The sequence below is a fragment of the Spinacia oleracea genome, chromosome 2 (genome assembly GCF_020520425.1).
Source record: "Spinacia oleracea cultivar Varoflay chromosome 2, BTI_SOV_V1, whole genome shotgun sequence".
Lineage (NCBI taxonomy): Eukaryota > Viridiplantae > Streptophyta > Magnoliopsida > Caryophyllales > Amaranthaceae > Spinacia > Spinacia oleracea.
Genome location: NC_079488.1, coordinates 98050325 through 98066105, shown reverse-complemented (window position 1 = coordinate 98066105; position 15781 = coordinate 98050325). Strand labels below are relative to the sequence as shown.

Sequence of the window (15781 nt, the reverse complement as noted above, 5' to 3'; positions counted from 1 at the left end):
TATCACGAGCCCCTTATTATTTTCATAATCTAATTTGCATGAACATGGTTAAATATTACAAATTTGCATGAATTAAAAGGGGTGATTAATTTTCGTAATTGTTAATTAATTGCAAATTGCGTTTATTTAATTATACGTACGCAGTTTTTCGGCAGTTTCTTCGTTACTCATCCAAATCGAGTGATTTTAGTGTCAATTCCGCATGTAAAAGGCATTCTAAAATTTTGACAAAATTAGTATTTATCTGCCGAACCCAGAATTCTCAAATTCGAAGCCTAACTATGACTTTTCGAAGGTTTTAGTTTTTCGAATGCAAAATTTCGTAAATTTAAGATGTTAAATTAAATATTTGCGATTCTTGTTGATAAATCTTGAATTTTTGATTGACCTACTGTATATGTTTAACAAGTTTGAATGCCTAGCCTTGTTAATTATGCAATCTAATTTGTAATTATGATTAATTTGTTGAAAATTAGAATAATATAGAATTAATTTGATTTTCATAATTAATTATAATTTAATTAGAAACCTATGATTAAAAACCACCATAAAAATTGTAAATTTATGATAAATTTTAAATTTTTATGACCTAGACTTGAATCCATAACAATCGGAAATCAATTGAATAATAAATTTTCGATTTTTTCGCCCTAAAATTATGAAATTAATATTATTTATTAATTTGTCATTAATTTTAAATATAAATTTTAAATTTTTATGCGATTCGTTCATATAACTTGCACGCACAAAGCAATGGACGCTTCGTGTTACCCTAAAGGGGTGTTGTATAGTGCGGGCATGTGACGACGAGCAAGGGAGCTCGTCGCCCGTGCGACACGAATGCAATGAGCAAGGACGTGGTGCACGAGCACAAGGCAGCAGCCCTGCCTTGTGTCGTGGGCCACGAGCTATGAACAAATGGGCATGGGCGAAAGGCAAGCCAAGGCAGTCGCGTGTGGGCAGCAAGCGAGCTGCGCCACAACGCGCACTGCCTCGCGCAAGAGCGCGCAGCCTCGCGCGCAGCGAGCGCAAGCTCGCGTGCCACGAACGCTGCGCCCAGCGTTGCTCGCGCGCACAGCGAGCGATGGCTCGCGCGCACAACCAGCGATGGCTCGCGCGCACAGCGAGCGATGGCTCGCGTGCACAGCGAGGTATGGAGCGCGCGCAGCGAGCGCTGGCGAGCGCGCACTGCGAGCGATGGCTCGCGTGCGACGAGCGCTGGCGCGCGCACAGCGAGCACCACAGCGTGCGATGGCTTGCGATGGGAGATGCAGCAGCTATGCGACGAGCGCATGGGCTGCGCGCACATGGCCAGCAATGGCTGTGTGCGTGCGACCCATGGGCGTGCAATGCGTAGGGTGTTTGCGTTACGATTAGATCGTTTCGAATGTTTAATTTGAAAATTTCAGTTCACGTAATTTTAATTAATTTTAAAATTAATAATTTAAATTATTTTCTTGGATTTTAATTTTGAATATTGTAATTATAATAAATGTTATTTATTCTAATTATTTTACTAAAATTAAAATCATGAATTAATTTAAATAACGACTGAAATTAAATTAAACTTTTTGGATTCAATTATAAATTTATGCTTTAAATTTTAATTAAATTTGTATGTTTCCGGTTAGACTAGAAATACATTTTTATGTTTAAAATTAGTAAAGCATATGAATTTATTGGTTTAAGTGGGAGCGCTTTTTAGTCATAAACTCTTGATTAGGTCTACAAATCCTTAAGGTTAAAACAACTTGATTAGAATTAATAAGGACTGAATAATTGGTAGATTATTGGTGCCCTTGATTAATTGCTGCAAATGTTTACGTGATGCATAATGTGTTTTACTAACCAGCTATGTGGGCCATTCATGATAATGAATGGGTGAATGGTATATATTGTATATGTACTGTTTTGCAGGTTATGAAGTGACTAGTATGGCCCAAATAGGATAGAAAATATGGTCTGCGTACCATTAATTTGAATGTAATTGGTCTAAAGTACCAAAGTTATTTTTCAATTCAAATATGGTCTGCGTACCATCAAATAGTTGTAATTAGTTATAGCTTATCCTATTTGAAGAAAATGGTGCCTCCCACGGAGATTTTCAAGACGGACTTTGAAGTTAAAGCTTCAAGATGAAGTCGGGCCATACTAGATCACATTTATCTTATGCATGTTTAAGTTATTTATTGCTTTTAAATATGTCTTAAAATGCATGAGATCAAAAGCTTGATTATGTTGCATGATTAAGGATTTTAGTTCACTTAAAATCTAACCAACATAGTAAGAGCCTTAAGTTCTAAACTTAAAAATTGAGTTAAAAGGTGCCATGCCAAAATATACACTTGCTTGGATATCCTTTACATCAATCTAGTAATAGTTTTCGCTCAGCGAGGTGTTACTTATTGGTCCTAAAGGGGCAAGGTACACAAACAATTGTGAGTACATGTTAGTTTTGGTGAAACTCAACGATATAAGTAAGGAGTCCTTTTATGTCGTGGCAAAATCGATAGTTTTACCTAATAAGTTCTTAGACGTACCTATCAACCAAGAATAGTTTCTAGACTATTAGCAAAAGGCTTTTGCTTACCTAAGATGTTCTAGGATTAAGTCGACAAACTGTGCTTAGTTCTTCAATGATTTTAGGATCTTGGAATCATTTTATTCACACCTGCCGGAACACATAACTTGAATAAAATGCTTAATAAACATTGAATTATGCATACATGCTAGAATTTAAGTTTATTAAGAGAAACTGTGAATGGTTATTTATTTGTTTATTCTTTTCAATTGTAGTTTTTAATATGGCAAACAACAATTCATTCAACATTCGATCAATTCTCGAAAAGGAGAAGTTGAACGGGAAAAACTTCCTTGACTGGCAAAGGAACTTGCAAATAGTTCTTATGCAGGAAGAAAAGGAGTATGTCCTAGATGAGGCGATGCCCGAAGCTGCAGGCGACGGGGTCACTCAGGCAGCCCTCAATCGTTGGATTGATGCCAACAAGGATGTGAAATGTCTAATGCTCGCCACCATGAGTGCGGAAACGTTCATCAACTCAGATGCTTTCACAATCATCAGTGAGTTGAAGAACATGTTCCAAGATCTGGCTCGAGTCGAAAGATTCGAGACTCATAGGCAAATTCTTGAGACCAAGCTTAAGAAAGGCGAGCCCGTAAGTCCACATGTTCTCAAAATGATTGGACTCATTGAGAATATGAGTCGGCTGGATCAGCAATTTTCTCAGGAAATGGCTATAGACACCATCCTCCATTCTCTTCATAGCGGGTATGATCAGTTCAAACTGAACTACAGTATGAATAGTCTGGACAAAACGCTCACTGAGCTTCACGGTATGCTGAAGACCGCTGAAAAGACGCTCAAAATTGATAAGCAGGATGTTCTTATGGTGCGTGGGGGCAAGTTCAAGAAATCTGGAAAGAAGAGGAATGCTAAGAAAGGTGGCAACAAGGCCAGCCCAACTAAGCAAACTGGCGCCAAATCTGTAAAGAGGAAGGTCAGTCAACCCACTTCTGAATCCGAATGCTTCTACTGCAAGAAGAAGGGGCATTGGAAGAGAGATTGCTTGAAGCTAAAGGAAGATCAGAAGAACGGAACAGTCGTTCCATCTTCAGGTATTTTCGTTATAGACTGTATACTTGCTAATTCAACTTCTTGGGTATTAGATACAGGTTGTGGCTCACACTTATGTTCCAATCCACAGGGACTAAGAAGAAGTAGAAAGTTAAGCAAGGGTGAAGTCGACCTACGAGTGGGAAATGGAGCACGGATTGCTGCATTAGCTGTAGGAACTTACTATTTGTCGTTGCCCTCCGGGCTAGTTTTGGAACTGGAAGAATGTTTCCATGTTCCAAGTCTTACTAAAAACATCATTTCAGTTTCTTGCTTAGATGCTAAGGGATTTTCCTTTTAATAAAAGACAATAGTTGTTCGTTTTATTTTAAAGAGATGTTTTATGGATCTGCTAGTTTAGTCAATGGACTTTATTTATTAGATCACGACAAACAAGTATATAACATAAATACCAAAAAGGCCAAAAAGGATGATTCAGATCTCACCTATCTGTGGCATTGTCGATTAGGCCATATAAACTTGAAACGCTTAGAAAGACTTCAAAAGGAAGGAATTCTAGAACCATTTGACTTAGAGGATTATGGTAAATGCGAATCATGTTTACTTGGCAAAATGACAAAGCAACCTTTCTCTAAAGTTGGAGAAAGAGCAAATGAACTATTGGGTTTAATCCATACAGATGTATGTGGACCAATGAGTACAAATGCTAGAGGTGGTTTCAGCTACTTTATCACTTTCACTGATGACTTCAGTAGGTATGGTTATGTCTACCTAATGAAGCATAAGTCTGAATCCTTTGACAAATTCAAGGAATTTCAGAGTGAAGTAGAGAATCAATTAGGCAAGAAGATTAAGGCGCTGCGGTCTGATAGAGGCGGTGAATATCTGAGCTATGAATTTGATGACCATCTGAAAGAATGTGGAATTCTATCAGAATTGACTCCTCCTGGAACACCACAATGGAATGGTGTGTCGGAACGGAGGAACAGAACCTTGCTAGACATGGTCAGGTCAATGATGGGTCAGGCCGAACTTCCATTAGAATTTTGGGGACATGCACTAAATACAGCTGCACTCACTATAAATAGAGCTCCGTCTAAAGCTGTCGAAAAGACTCCATACGAATTATGGTTTGGAAAGCCTCCAAATGTGTCTTTTCTTAAGATTTGGGGATGTGAAGTATACGTCAAACGATTAATTTCAGACAAACTTCATCCAAAATCTGACAAATGTATCCTTGTGGGCTATCCAAAGGAAACAAAGGGGTATTACTTCTACAATACATCGGAGAACAAGGTGTTTGTTGCTCGAGATGGTGTCTTTTTGGAGAAAGATCACATTTCCAAAATGACAAGTGGGAGAAAAGTAGACCTCGAAGAAATTCGAGTCGAACAACAAACTCTAGAGAATGCTCAAGATGACATTCAGGATGAAACTCAGAGATCTTTAGAAGAATCTAGTGAGAATCATGGTCAATCTAGAAATGTTACCCCGCGTAGATCGCAAAGATATAGATCTCAACCCGAAAGGTACTTAGGTATTTTGACGAACGAGAGCTATGACGTTCTATTACTTGAAAGTGATGAACCTGCGACTTACAAACAAGCTATGACGAGCCCTAGCTCCAAGCAATGGCAAGAAGCCATGCAATCTGAATTAGACTCCATGTCTGAAAACCAAGTATGGGATTTGGTCGATTTGCCAGATGGCTATCAAGCCATTGGAAGCAAATGGGTTTTCAAACTGAAAAAGGACAAGGATGGGAAACTTGAAGTTTTCAAAGCTAGATTGGTTGCAAAAGGTTACAGGCAAGTCCACGGTGTGGACTACGATGAAACCTTTTCACCAGTTGCAATGCTAAAGTCTATTCGGATAATGTTAGCAATCGCTGCATATTACGATTACGAAATATGGCAGATGGATGTCAAAACTGCTTTCTTAAACGGCGTTTTAACAGAAACTGTGTTTATGACACAGCCTGAAGGTTTTGAGGATCCAAAGAATGCTAAAAAGGTATGCAAGCTAAAGAAGTCAATCTACGGATTGAAGCAGGCATCCAGGAGCTGGAATATACGTTTTGATGAAGCAGTCAGTGACTTTGGTTTCATTAAGAACGCAGACGAATCTTGTGTATACAAGAAGGTCAGTGGGAGCAAAATTGCTTTCCTAGTATTATATGTCGACGACATATTACTTATCGGAAATGACATTCCTATGTTGAACTCTGTCAAGATTTGGCTTGGGAAATGTTTTTCGATGAAGGATCTAGGAGAAGCACAGTACATATTGGGCATCAAGATTTACAGAGATAGATCTAAAAAGATGATTGGACTTAGTCAAAGCACTTATATCAATAAGGTGCTTGATAGGTTCAAGATGGCGGACTCCAAGCGAGGCTACCTACCCATGTCTCATGGAATGACTCTAAGCAAGACTCAGTGCCCAAAAACACTTGATGAGCGTAGACGAATGAATGGGATTCCATATGCATCATTGATTGGTTCAATAATGTATGCTATGATATGTACACGCCCGGATGTTGCGTACGCACTCAGTGCTACGAGCAGATACCAGTCAGAACCAGGAGAGGCGCATTGGACTGCTGCCAAGAATATTCTGAAGTACCTAAAAAGGCACAAAGATGACTTCCTGGTCTATGGTGGAGATGATGAATTAATTGTTAAAGGCTATACGGACGCAAGTTTCCAAACCGACAAAGATGATTTCAGATCACATTCTGGGTTTGTCTTCTGCCTCAACGGAGGAGCAGTAAGCTGGAAAAGTGCTAAGCAAAGCACCATTGCGGATTCTACAACTAAAGCGAAGTACATTGCTGCACATGAAGCAGCAAAGGAAGCTATATGGCTAAGGAAGTTCATAGGTGAACTTGGTGTAGTCCCCTCCATTAAAGGACCAATAGCCCTGTATTGTGACAATAACGGAGCTATTGCACAGGCAAAGGAGCCTAGACACCACCAGAGAGTCAAGCATGTACTTCGTAGATTTCACCTTCTACGAGAGTTCGTTGAAAGAAAAGAAGTAAACTGATGACAACATATCAGATCCATTAACTAAACCTCTGCCGCAAGCGAAGCACAACTCACACACTGCAGCTATGGGAATCAAGCATATTGGAGAATGGCTTTGATGTCTCTATTTAATGTTTTAAAGTTTTAGAGTTTAAATCTTTGTAAAACATTATTGGTTAATCATTCACAATAAATGAAAAGAATTCATTTTTCCATTTAATTTGTGGTTTATTAAATGATGAGTCCCTTCAACTTGACGATATATTCAAGATAGACTGTCAGGACCAGTCCTGTGACTAAGAAATGTCTATCAAGTGAACTTGAATGTCAAAGGTTGAAAATGGTCCCTAGTCGGAGTTTTCTATAAAATTGGACGCATAGAAAACGTTAGACGATTAGAATGCAAGATGACTAGTAGTTCTGTTTCTTGAACTATGTGGACATGGCAATGTCATAATCATTTGCATAGATACTTACTTTGGGAAGACTAGTATCGGACAAGACCTATGAAACTTTACTGTAAGAGATGAAAGTCTGTCATAAGTAAATTTCATTAAATTATTAGACACTAAATCCTCAATACCTGAGTGATTTGAGATTACTTGTTTGAGAACTGGTTGCTTTGACGTTGACCAACCGTCGCACCGTAAAAGGAGGCTATAAAGGCAACGCTCAGGTAATCACCTATCAAACGAAGTCTAATCTCAAGATCGCAAGATTGGGATTGTCCTCCCATAAATCGGGATGAGATGCTTAAAAGTTGTACAAGGCCACTCGGAGAGCTAGAAACTGTGAAATGCATGGCCGTGCTCGGATGAATCATAGGCTATGATTATCTGTTTATTTGATCAGTTGAACTCTGAAACCGAGGAACACCTCTGGACATAATAAGGATGACAACTCTTACCTTATGTTCAAGAGCAAGCATCGAGCGACAAAGGAATTAGGAAATGCACACTTGTCCCTAAGGACAAGTGGGAGACTGAAGGAAATAATGCCCTTGGTCCAAGTATGCATTCTATGTTAAGTCTAATAAATGCGGTTCAGTATTAATTAACAAGTTAATAATTCAGTGAGATCAAGTGAGCTGAATGCCTAGCTAGAGGCCGCTTCAGTTCAAGTGGAATTAATGATATTAATCCACAGCTTACTCTTGACTGAACCCGTAGGGTCACACAAATAGTACGTAAACGGATCAAGTATTTAATGGCATTAAATACTCCATCTATGGATATTCGGAATCGACGGATCTTGGTTTCAGTGGGAGCTGAGATCGTCACAAGCAAGAAATGAATACTCCGGAAACGATGATATTGCCGGAAACGGAAATATGGATCGTATCGGAAATATAAATATTATCCAAGTCGTAGATGTTGCCGGAAACGGAAACATGGTACGTATCGGAAAATATTATCGGAAATGGAAATATTGCCAGAATCGGAAATATTGCCGGAAACGGAAATATTGTCAGAATCGGAAATATTATCGGAATCAGAAAATAATTCCGGAAACGGAAATATTAAATATTTGTTCGAAACGGAAATTAATTCCGGAATCGGAAATGTTAAATATTGTTCGTATCGGAAATGAATTCCGGAATCGGAAATTTAATCGGAAGCGTATCGTACGAATAAGCATCGGACGAGGCCTGCCGGACGAGGGCCCAGCACGAAGCCAGGGCATCGCCCAGCAAGCCAAGCGCGCCACACGAACAGCCAAGGCCACGCCAGGCCCAGCGCAAGGCCAGGCCCAGCAGGCCGTGGCAGCGCGCGCAGGTGCTTGCGTGGGCTTGTAGCTCGCGTAGGCCTCGCTGCGTGGGCTGCTGCTCGCACGCACGCGCATGGGCGGCCCATCGTGGCTGCCGTGTGTGTGTGCGTAAGTGTTTGTGTTCATGCACGATTCCTAAAACGTGCAGAGTTCGGTTAATGATTAAATTCCTAATTCTATTTGATAAATTAATTAATTAGAGTTCTTGTAGGATTCTAAGTTTAATTAATTCGTATCCTAATAGGATTCCAATTCTCTTTCCATACCCCTATAAATATGTGGCCTGGGTTCACAATTTATAACGAGTTTTAAAGTATTCAAAGTGAGTTTTTGAGAGAAAAATTCAGTCACACATCTTGCTCAAAAGTGCCGAAAATTCTAGTACCTTAAGGGCGATTCTAGTTGGTCAATCTTAAGGCGGATCCGGACGTGCTGTGGACTATCTACGGAGGGACGACACTTGGAGTCCTAAAGACTTGTTCTTGCTCGGTTCGGGCGCAGCTAGGGAGGGCACGCAACACAGAGTATGCATCTAAATTATGCTATATGATTATGTGTAAATAATATGTAATCCTGGGTTAATGGTTGTTTCCGCATGATTTATGTAATTTCATATGTATCATAACCTAACAGGAACCCCATATGATTTCAGGGATTTAGACATCGTGTGACTCGGTAGAGTCTGTGAGTCTTGGGACCCTGACTGCTTCTTCTTTTTCTGTTGCTTTTTTAGTTGACGAAGGGTCTTTCCAAGATCGGGATCGGGAGGAACCAAGGTACCCGTTCTGGCAGACCTGGGCATAAACAACAACGAAAGAAAACGCAGTGAGATTTGCCTCAATTGGAACTGAGAGTTCCAATGAGACAATGGAAACAGTTCAAATAATCAAACTAAAACTAATAGAATATAGCCGTCTCCCCGGCAACGGCGCCAAAAACTTGATAGATTAAAAAGTGATACCGCAAGTGCACGGTGTCTGTTGTTAGCAGATACTTAGCAAATACGGGTCGATCCCACAGAGAGACAAGTTCTATTAGTTTTTTGCCCAATTATACTAACTATTTCAATAACGAAAGTTGAGTTTGAGTATTAACTACTAAAGCTAAAACAATAATAAAAATGCGTAATTTATCAATGAATTAAAGGTCTATGGCGTCTGTTCGGTTCACCATGCTTATACCAATCCAATAACACAATTCAATTCGACAACGAATAAACTAGGCCGAGTAATTAAAGTACATGCTAATCCTACGGTCGGGTCTTAACACTTTCAATTCAACATATGCAGTACGATCGCTAACATAATCAGAATTGCCAATTGTACAAAGCCTCTAAAAACACGATCTTTCGATTCTAATTCCTATTAGCTAGATAATTAATCCATGAAATTGGCCGATAACATGAATCAACGATTAAGAACAAATCAATTGGAATTACTCAAGCAATAATCTATAGATTAGCAAACTTTATTGCATAACAATCATGGTATAAACATGGCTTCCCTAACTTAGCCCTAGAATATAACTACTCGCTCATAATTGAATTAACAAGCATGAAATTCATAATGAAAACGAGATTCATAATCAAAGGACGAATTAATCTAAGAAACGAAAATAATAAGAAAGAATAAAAGCAAAAGAAATTATTGAATTACCTCTAGATTGATGAATTGAAAATTGAAAGCTAGGGTTCGACAATGGAATAAGAGAAGAATAGAAAACTAGAACTGACGTGAAAAATAATTCTCCCGGAGAAAAAAAACGTAAAAAAAATAAAAGCATCAGGGAATACATTCAATCCCTTGAGGTATTTTAGTGTTTCCTAAATTCTAAACAAAAAAGGAAAATAATAATAATTACATAAGTTATCATTGAATTGAACAATCATGAGAAACGACGCAACGAACCCGCATGGAAGTAGCTGGGCGGAGAAACCAGCGGGCCCGCTGGTGGGTCGCTGGTTTTCGCGCCCAAGGGGAAGATTGGGCCATCGTTTTGGGCTTCGGGCGAATCGGATAGTCGAGCCATCTTGTTTATGTCATAACTCTTGTTCTACAATGCCTATAAGGACGTGTGACCTGTCGTTGGAAAGCTCTTGAAGTCTACTTTCTAGGCCAATAAAAATCGCCTCATTCCGACATGTAGAACTTGAGATATCATCAAAAGAGTGAACGCTTGTCCGTTTTGATGCTTAGAAAAATAGCGTTTAGCTTCGTTATTGACTCAAAATTATCCCTAGAGATATGCAATGATCCTCGAGTCAACATTCCATCCGTTCATCATCCAAATCAACTCATAACACTCCGAAAGCATCCAAATGACCGTAAAATCACCTGAAACATTAAGAAAACACAAACGGGGCGTAATAGAGTACGACAACGATAACTTATGCAAATGTGATCCTAAATGCAACTAAAATGATATAAATGCCTAATAATGCAACCTAAATGCGCCTAAAATACCCTATACAAATATGACTCATCAAGCGTCATTTACTTTCAATCAATTTAGAAATCTTGAAAAAAGTTTGCTCTCCTTATGTGATTAACGTATAAACATCACAAAGTAAACGTAAAAAAATCAAAAATTAAAAATCAAAATCAAACAACCATAACAAATAGATCAAAATCAACATACACACAAGAAAAAAAAATAGCAGCATTATGATGAATCATATTTGTATATGGTATTTTAGGCGCATTAGGTTGCATTTCTAGGCATTTGTCTCATATTAATTGCATTTAAAGACAAAATTGCATAAGTCGTCGTTATTGTACTCTATTACGCTCCGTTTGTGTTTTCTTTGATATTTCAGGTGATTTTACAATCATTTGGATGCTTTCGGAGTGTTTGGAGGTGGATCTAATGATCACCGGATGGTTTGAGTTAAAGACGAAGTGTTTGATCGGAGAATTGAGCTTTCCGTGAACGATTATGTCAATCCGGATGATTAGCTCGATGTATCGCTTGTGCATAGGCTCGCAAGATCTCTCGTTGGCTAGCAAGATCCCTCGTTGGCTCGTTGCATCTCTCGTTACACCATGTCTCTATCCATCAAGCATTGCATAAGAGGATGTACATCCCTCGCTCTCTCGCTAGATCCCTCGCTGCCTCATTGCTTCATTGTTGTTTTTCTATGCATCTCACCAGGCCAGCGAGGGATGGCTCGCTAGATTCCTCGTTGCCTCGCTGCTTTGCTTTGCTATGCGCTTCACTAGGCCAACGAGGGATGGCTCGCGAGATCCCTCGTTGCCTCGCCCTGCTATTGTTTTGCGTCTCACCAGGCCAGCGAGGGATGGCACGCGAGATCCCTCGCTGCCATGCTTCGCCAGCTTTTGCGCCTTGTGCGTTCCCTAGGCAGTTTGGTCGTGCTCGGGTTTCATTGCCACGTCATCTTCCATCGACCAATCATTGACGACTTCTATTTTTTATTTTATTTATTTTATTTTAGAAAATAGAAACTATAAATAGTTCAAGGGAATTAATTTATTTTCCTTATGCTTTTATTTTTCTAAAATTCAATAGACGTTTATTATTATTTTCTCTCTTCATATTATTGATCCCTAGTACGTTTCATTCCATTGATCAATATAGAGGTATTTTCAAAATTCTTCTTGCTTTGAATTATTGTTTCTTATTATTGTTCATTATGAATTTCATCATTATTTCATATTTCATGTTTGTTAATTTAGTTATGAGCGAGTAGTCGTTTTCTAGGGCTAAGTAAGGGAAGCCATGTTTATACCATGATTGTTATGCATTAAAGCTTGTTAATCTATAGATTATGCTTGAGTAATTAATTCTAATTGATTTGTTCTTAATTGTTAATTCATGTAATTGGCCAATATCGTGAATTTATTATCTAGCTAATAGGAATTAGAATCGAAAGATCGTATTTTTAGAGGCTTGGTGCAATTGACAATTCTGATTATGTTAGCGACCGTACTGCATATGTTGGATTGAAAGTGTTAAGACCCGATCGTAGGATTAACATGCACTTTAATTACTCGGCCTTCATTTCCGGTTTGATTTGTGTTCTTGGATTGGTATAAGCATGGTGGACCGAACGTATGTCCTAGACCTTTCATTCATTGATAAATTATGCATTTATATCATTGCTTTAGTTTTGTTAGTTAATAATCAAAACCAACTTTTGTTTATTGAAATAGTTTATATAATCGGGCCAAAACTAATAGAACTTGTCTCCCTGTGGGATCGACCCGTATTTGCTAAGTATCTGCTAACAGCAGACTCCGTCCACTTGTGGTATCACTTTTTAATTCATCAAGATGCGTGTTGGCGCCGTTGCCGGGGAGACGGCTAGATTTTATTAGTTTTAGTTTGATTATTTGAATTGTTTCCATTGTCTCATTCGAACTTTTAGTTCCAATTGAGGAAAATCTCACTGCGTTTTCTTCGTTTGTTTTTTATGCCCAGGTCTGCTAGAACGGGTACCTTGGTTCCTCCCGATCCCGATCTCGACAAGACTCTTCAACTCAAGAAGAAACAACAGAAGAAGAAGCAGTCAGGGTCTCAAGACTCACAGACTCCACCGAGTCACACGATGTCTAAATCCCTGAAATCATATGGGGTGCCCTCCTCGAGCAGTATTCCAAATGGGCTCACAATGCTAACTATCATGGCAAAAAACTTTGAGATCAATCCAGCTCTAATCTCCATGGTCTCACAAAATCAATATGGTGGCCATCCATCTTAGGAACCCACCACCCATTTCCAGAGCTTCAACCAACTCTGTGGTACTATCAAGCATTAAGGGGCCACTCAAGACTAATTGAAAGTTATGTTGTTTGGTTTTAGCCTTCGTGATAAGGCTTAAACATGGTTGAACGATGTCAAGGAGACAGAGTGGGGTGCTATTTCACATGCCTTTCTGGAAGAATTATTTCCACCCACCAAGACTGCTGAAATAAGGTACAAGTTGACTACATTCACGCAAGAACCTAGAGAGTCACTTAGAGAAGGCTGCAATAGATTCAAGGCATTGCGGCGGTCGTTTCCGCATCATATCACAATATTGAAAAATGGTCCCTGGTTCAGATTTTCTACCATGGTTTGCAAGATGAAACAAAGAACATGGTTGATTCTGCTGTTGGGGGTGTTTTTCTTGACAAATAAGTGGATGCAGGTTATGATTTCCTTGCCAATCTTGCTGTCAATCACTATAACACCACCGGAACCACATCTAAAAGGGGCAAGATGGACGTTGATGCTTATTCTCTATTGTCCACACAAGTGGCGGCTTTGAACTTAAAGATTGATTCTTTGAAGGCTCCTCCGATGAGTATCAATGCTATGTCTAGTGTAGCTAGCTCCAGTGACAACTTCTTATTGCGAAGTATGTGGCATTCAATGTCACTTTGGTCATGAGTGCTCTTACAGTTCGCAGGATACTACGTAAATGGAGCAAGTGAATGCTTTTAAACAGAGGCAACCCAATGACCCATATTCCAACTCATATAATTCGGGTTGGAGGAATCATGCCAATTTCTCATGGTTGGAGGAATCATCCCAATTTCTCATATGGCCATCTTTTGTAATTTACACGTAAAAAACAATATAATCATGTAGGATCTTGTTAGATTCATCTCGATATATATATTTTCAAAATACCAACTTTTTTATAAATTTTACGAACTGTACATAATTAGAGTTATTTTGGTTTAAAATGTGCATAGGCAAGTGTAAACCTCGATTTAATGGTGCAATTATTAAAAAGATGAAGTATGTCTTATTTTATCTGAAAATTATTTATTGTTTTTTTAAAAAAAAAGCTTAACATTATTAGAAAAAATATATTTTGTCAAACTTATTTTGTTTGAATTTAGTTGAACTCATTTTTGCTGGAATAAATCAAAATAAGTTGAAATAAACACTCTAAATAAACAAGGAGGGAGTACTAACCAATGAGATCATTGTCTAGTGGTTAAGTGTGAGGGTATATGCATGACCGGTCATATTTTTGAATCTGTGATGTCCTTGTGGCTTACATTGGGCGAGAACTCCACAACCGGGCCGTCCCCCATACCACCGATCCAACAACCTAATACCGACCCTAACCCTACCACATAAACCAACACCTTTAGCCCCACTTTCTCTTAAATGGGGTTGTGATGGTCAGGTGTAGACCTGTTCAACGGGCCGGAGGCCCGTTAAAAGCCTAAGTCCAGCCCGTTTTAAAACGGGCTGAGCCCTTTATTTTAATAAATGGGTCGGGCTCTTAACGGGTTGATATTTAAAAGGGTTGTTAAAGGGCTAGGGATGACGTGTAGACTGTCCGCTAGTATTCTACATTTCACCCAAATTCAGTATCAAATCATATATAAACCCTAATTCCCAAATTAACCGTAAATCATCCAAAAAAAATTGAAGAGATAGAAAAAGGGGACAGACCATGAGAGGAGGAGGAACATTGAAGGAGCAGATCAACGCGAACACCATGGATGATGAAAGGGTCGAAGATCTCAACAGAAGTTTATGGATTTTTGAGATTCATCTTCTTTGCCTGGTTTTTGAGCGATCAGGAAGTGAGATAGAAGATGGGGTTAAGGGCAAAGTAGAGAAATTGAAGGCAGTGCAGGAGAGAGAAAAGAAGAAAATGGTGTGAAGAAGGTAGAAAACCATCCTGAATTGTGGGACTTGGCTTTTCGAGAAGATGCAAAAGTTTTAATATTTTTATTTTTTTTGGTTTAAAAAGTTTTAATATTTTGATCAAGCTTCTTTTATCAGATAGATTATTAGAAAAATTTGTGCAATTACAAATTATATGTGTGAATCGAGCATGTTTAAATTCAGCCCGGCCTGGCCCGGCCCAGCCCATTTAATATACTTGTGTACTTCAGCCCGGCCCTGCCTTTTTAATTTCGGCCCGGCCCTAACCCGGCCCGTTGAACAGGTCTTGTCAGGTGTATAAAACATTTGAAGTTCCCTTTCTTTCAAACTGCCTAGATAGACATTATTCATATTATGATTATTGTCAACGTTTATCGAGTAGTCTGGTGTGATGTCCAGGTTGCTTCTGCTAAATATGTGATTTCAGTAGTAGTAGTAGTAGTATCAGACTATCAGGAGATGAAAGAGACTAGAGAAGAAAGTAAGGGAAAGCTGAATTTTTTTTCAGAAAAATAATATCAACCGTTACAGCGGTCCGCAAATTTAATTGGCGGTCGATAAAATTTACATATTATTTTCGAAATGGTCGGATTTTTTTAGCAGCAGTTATATTTCATTAAACGAAAGTTAAATTACCGACTGTTTTATAACGGTCGACTGCTTTTAAAGCTGTCGGTAAAATTAGTTTTACCATCTAACATACTCTTCAATCTTCAAACTCTGGTATTTGTAATGCCTTTAGGGCTGAGATTATGGCCCA

At 38.9% G+C, this 15781-nt stretch overlaps 1 protein-coding gene across 1 annotated transcript in view; it reads right to left on the bottom strand.

Annotated features, from left to right (window-relative positions):
- LOC110787944 (uncharacterized) overlaps positions 1–15340 on the bottom strand; it is a 58790-nt gene extending 43450 nt beyond the window's left edge. Inside the window, exon 1 of the mRNA XM_021992581.2 lies at positions 14803–15340. Coding sequence (XP_021848273.1) covers positions 14803–14850 — 48 coding nt within the window. The 5' untranslated portion in view covers positions 14851–15340. The remainder of the gene's footprint in view (positions 1–14802) is intronic.
- Positions 15341–15781: the final 441 nt, after the last annotated feature.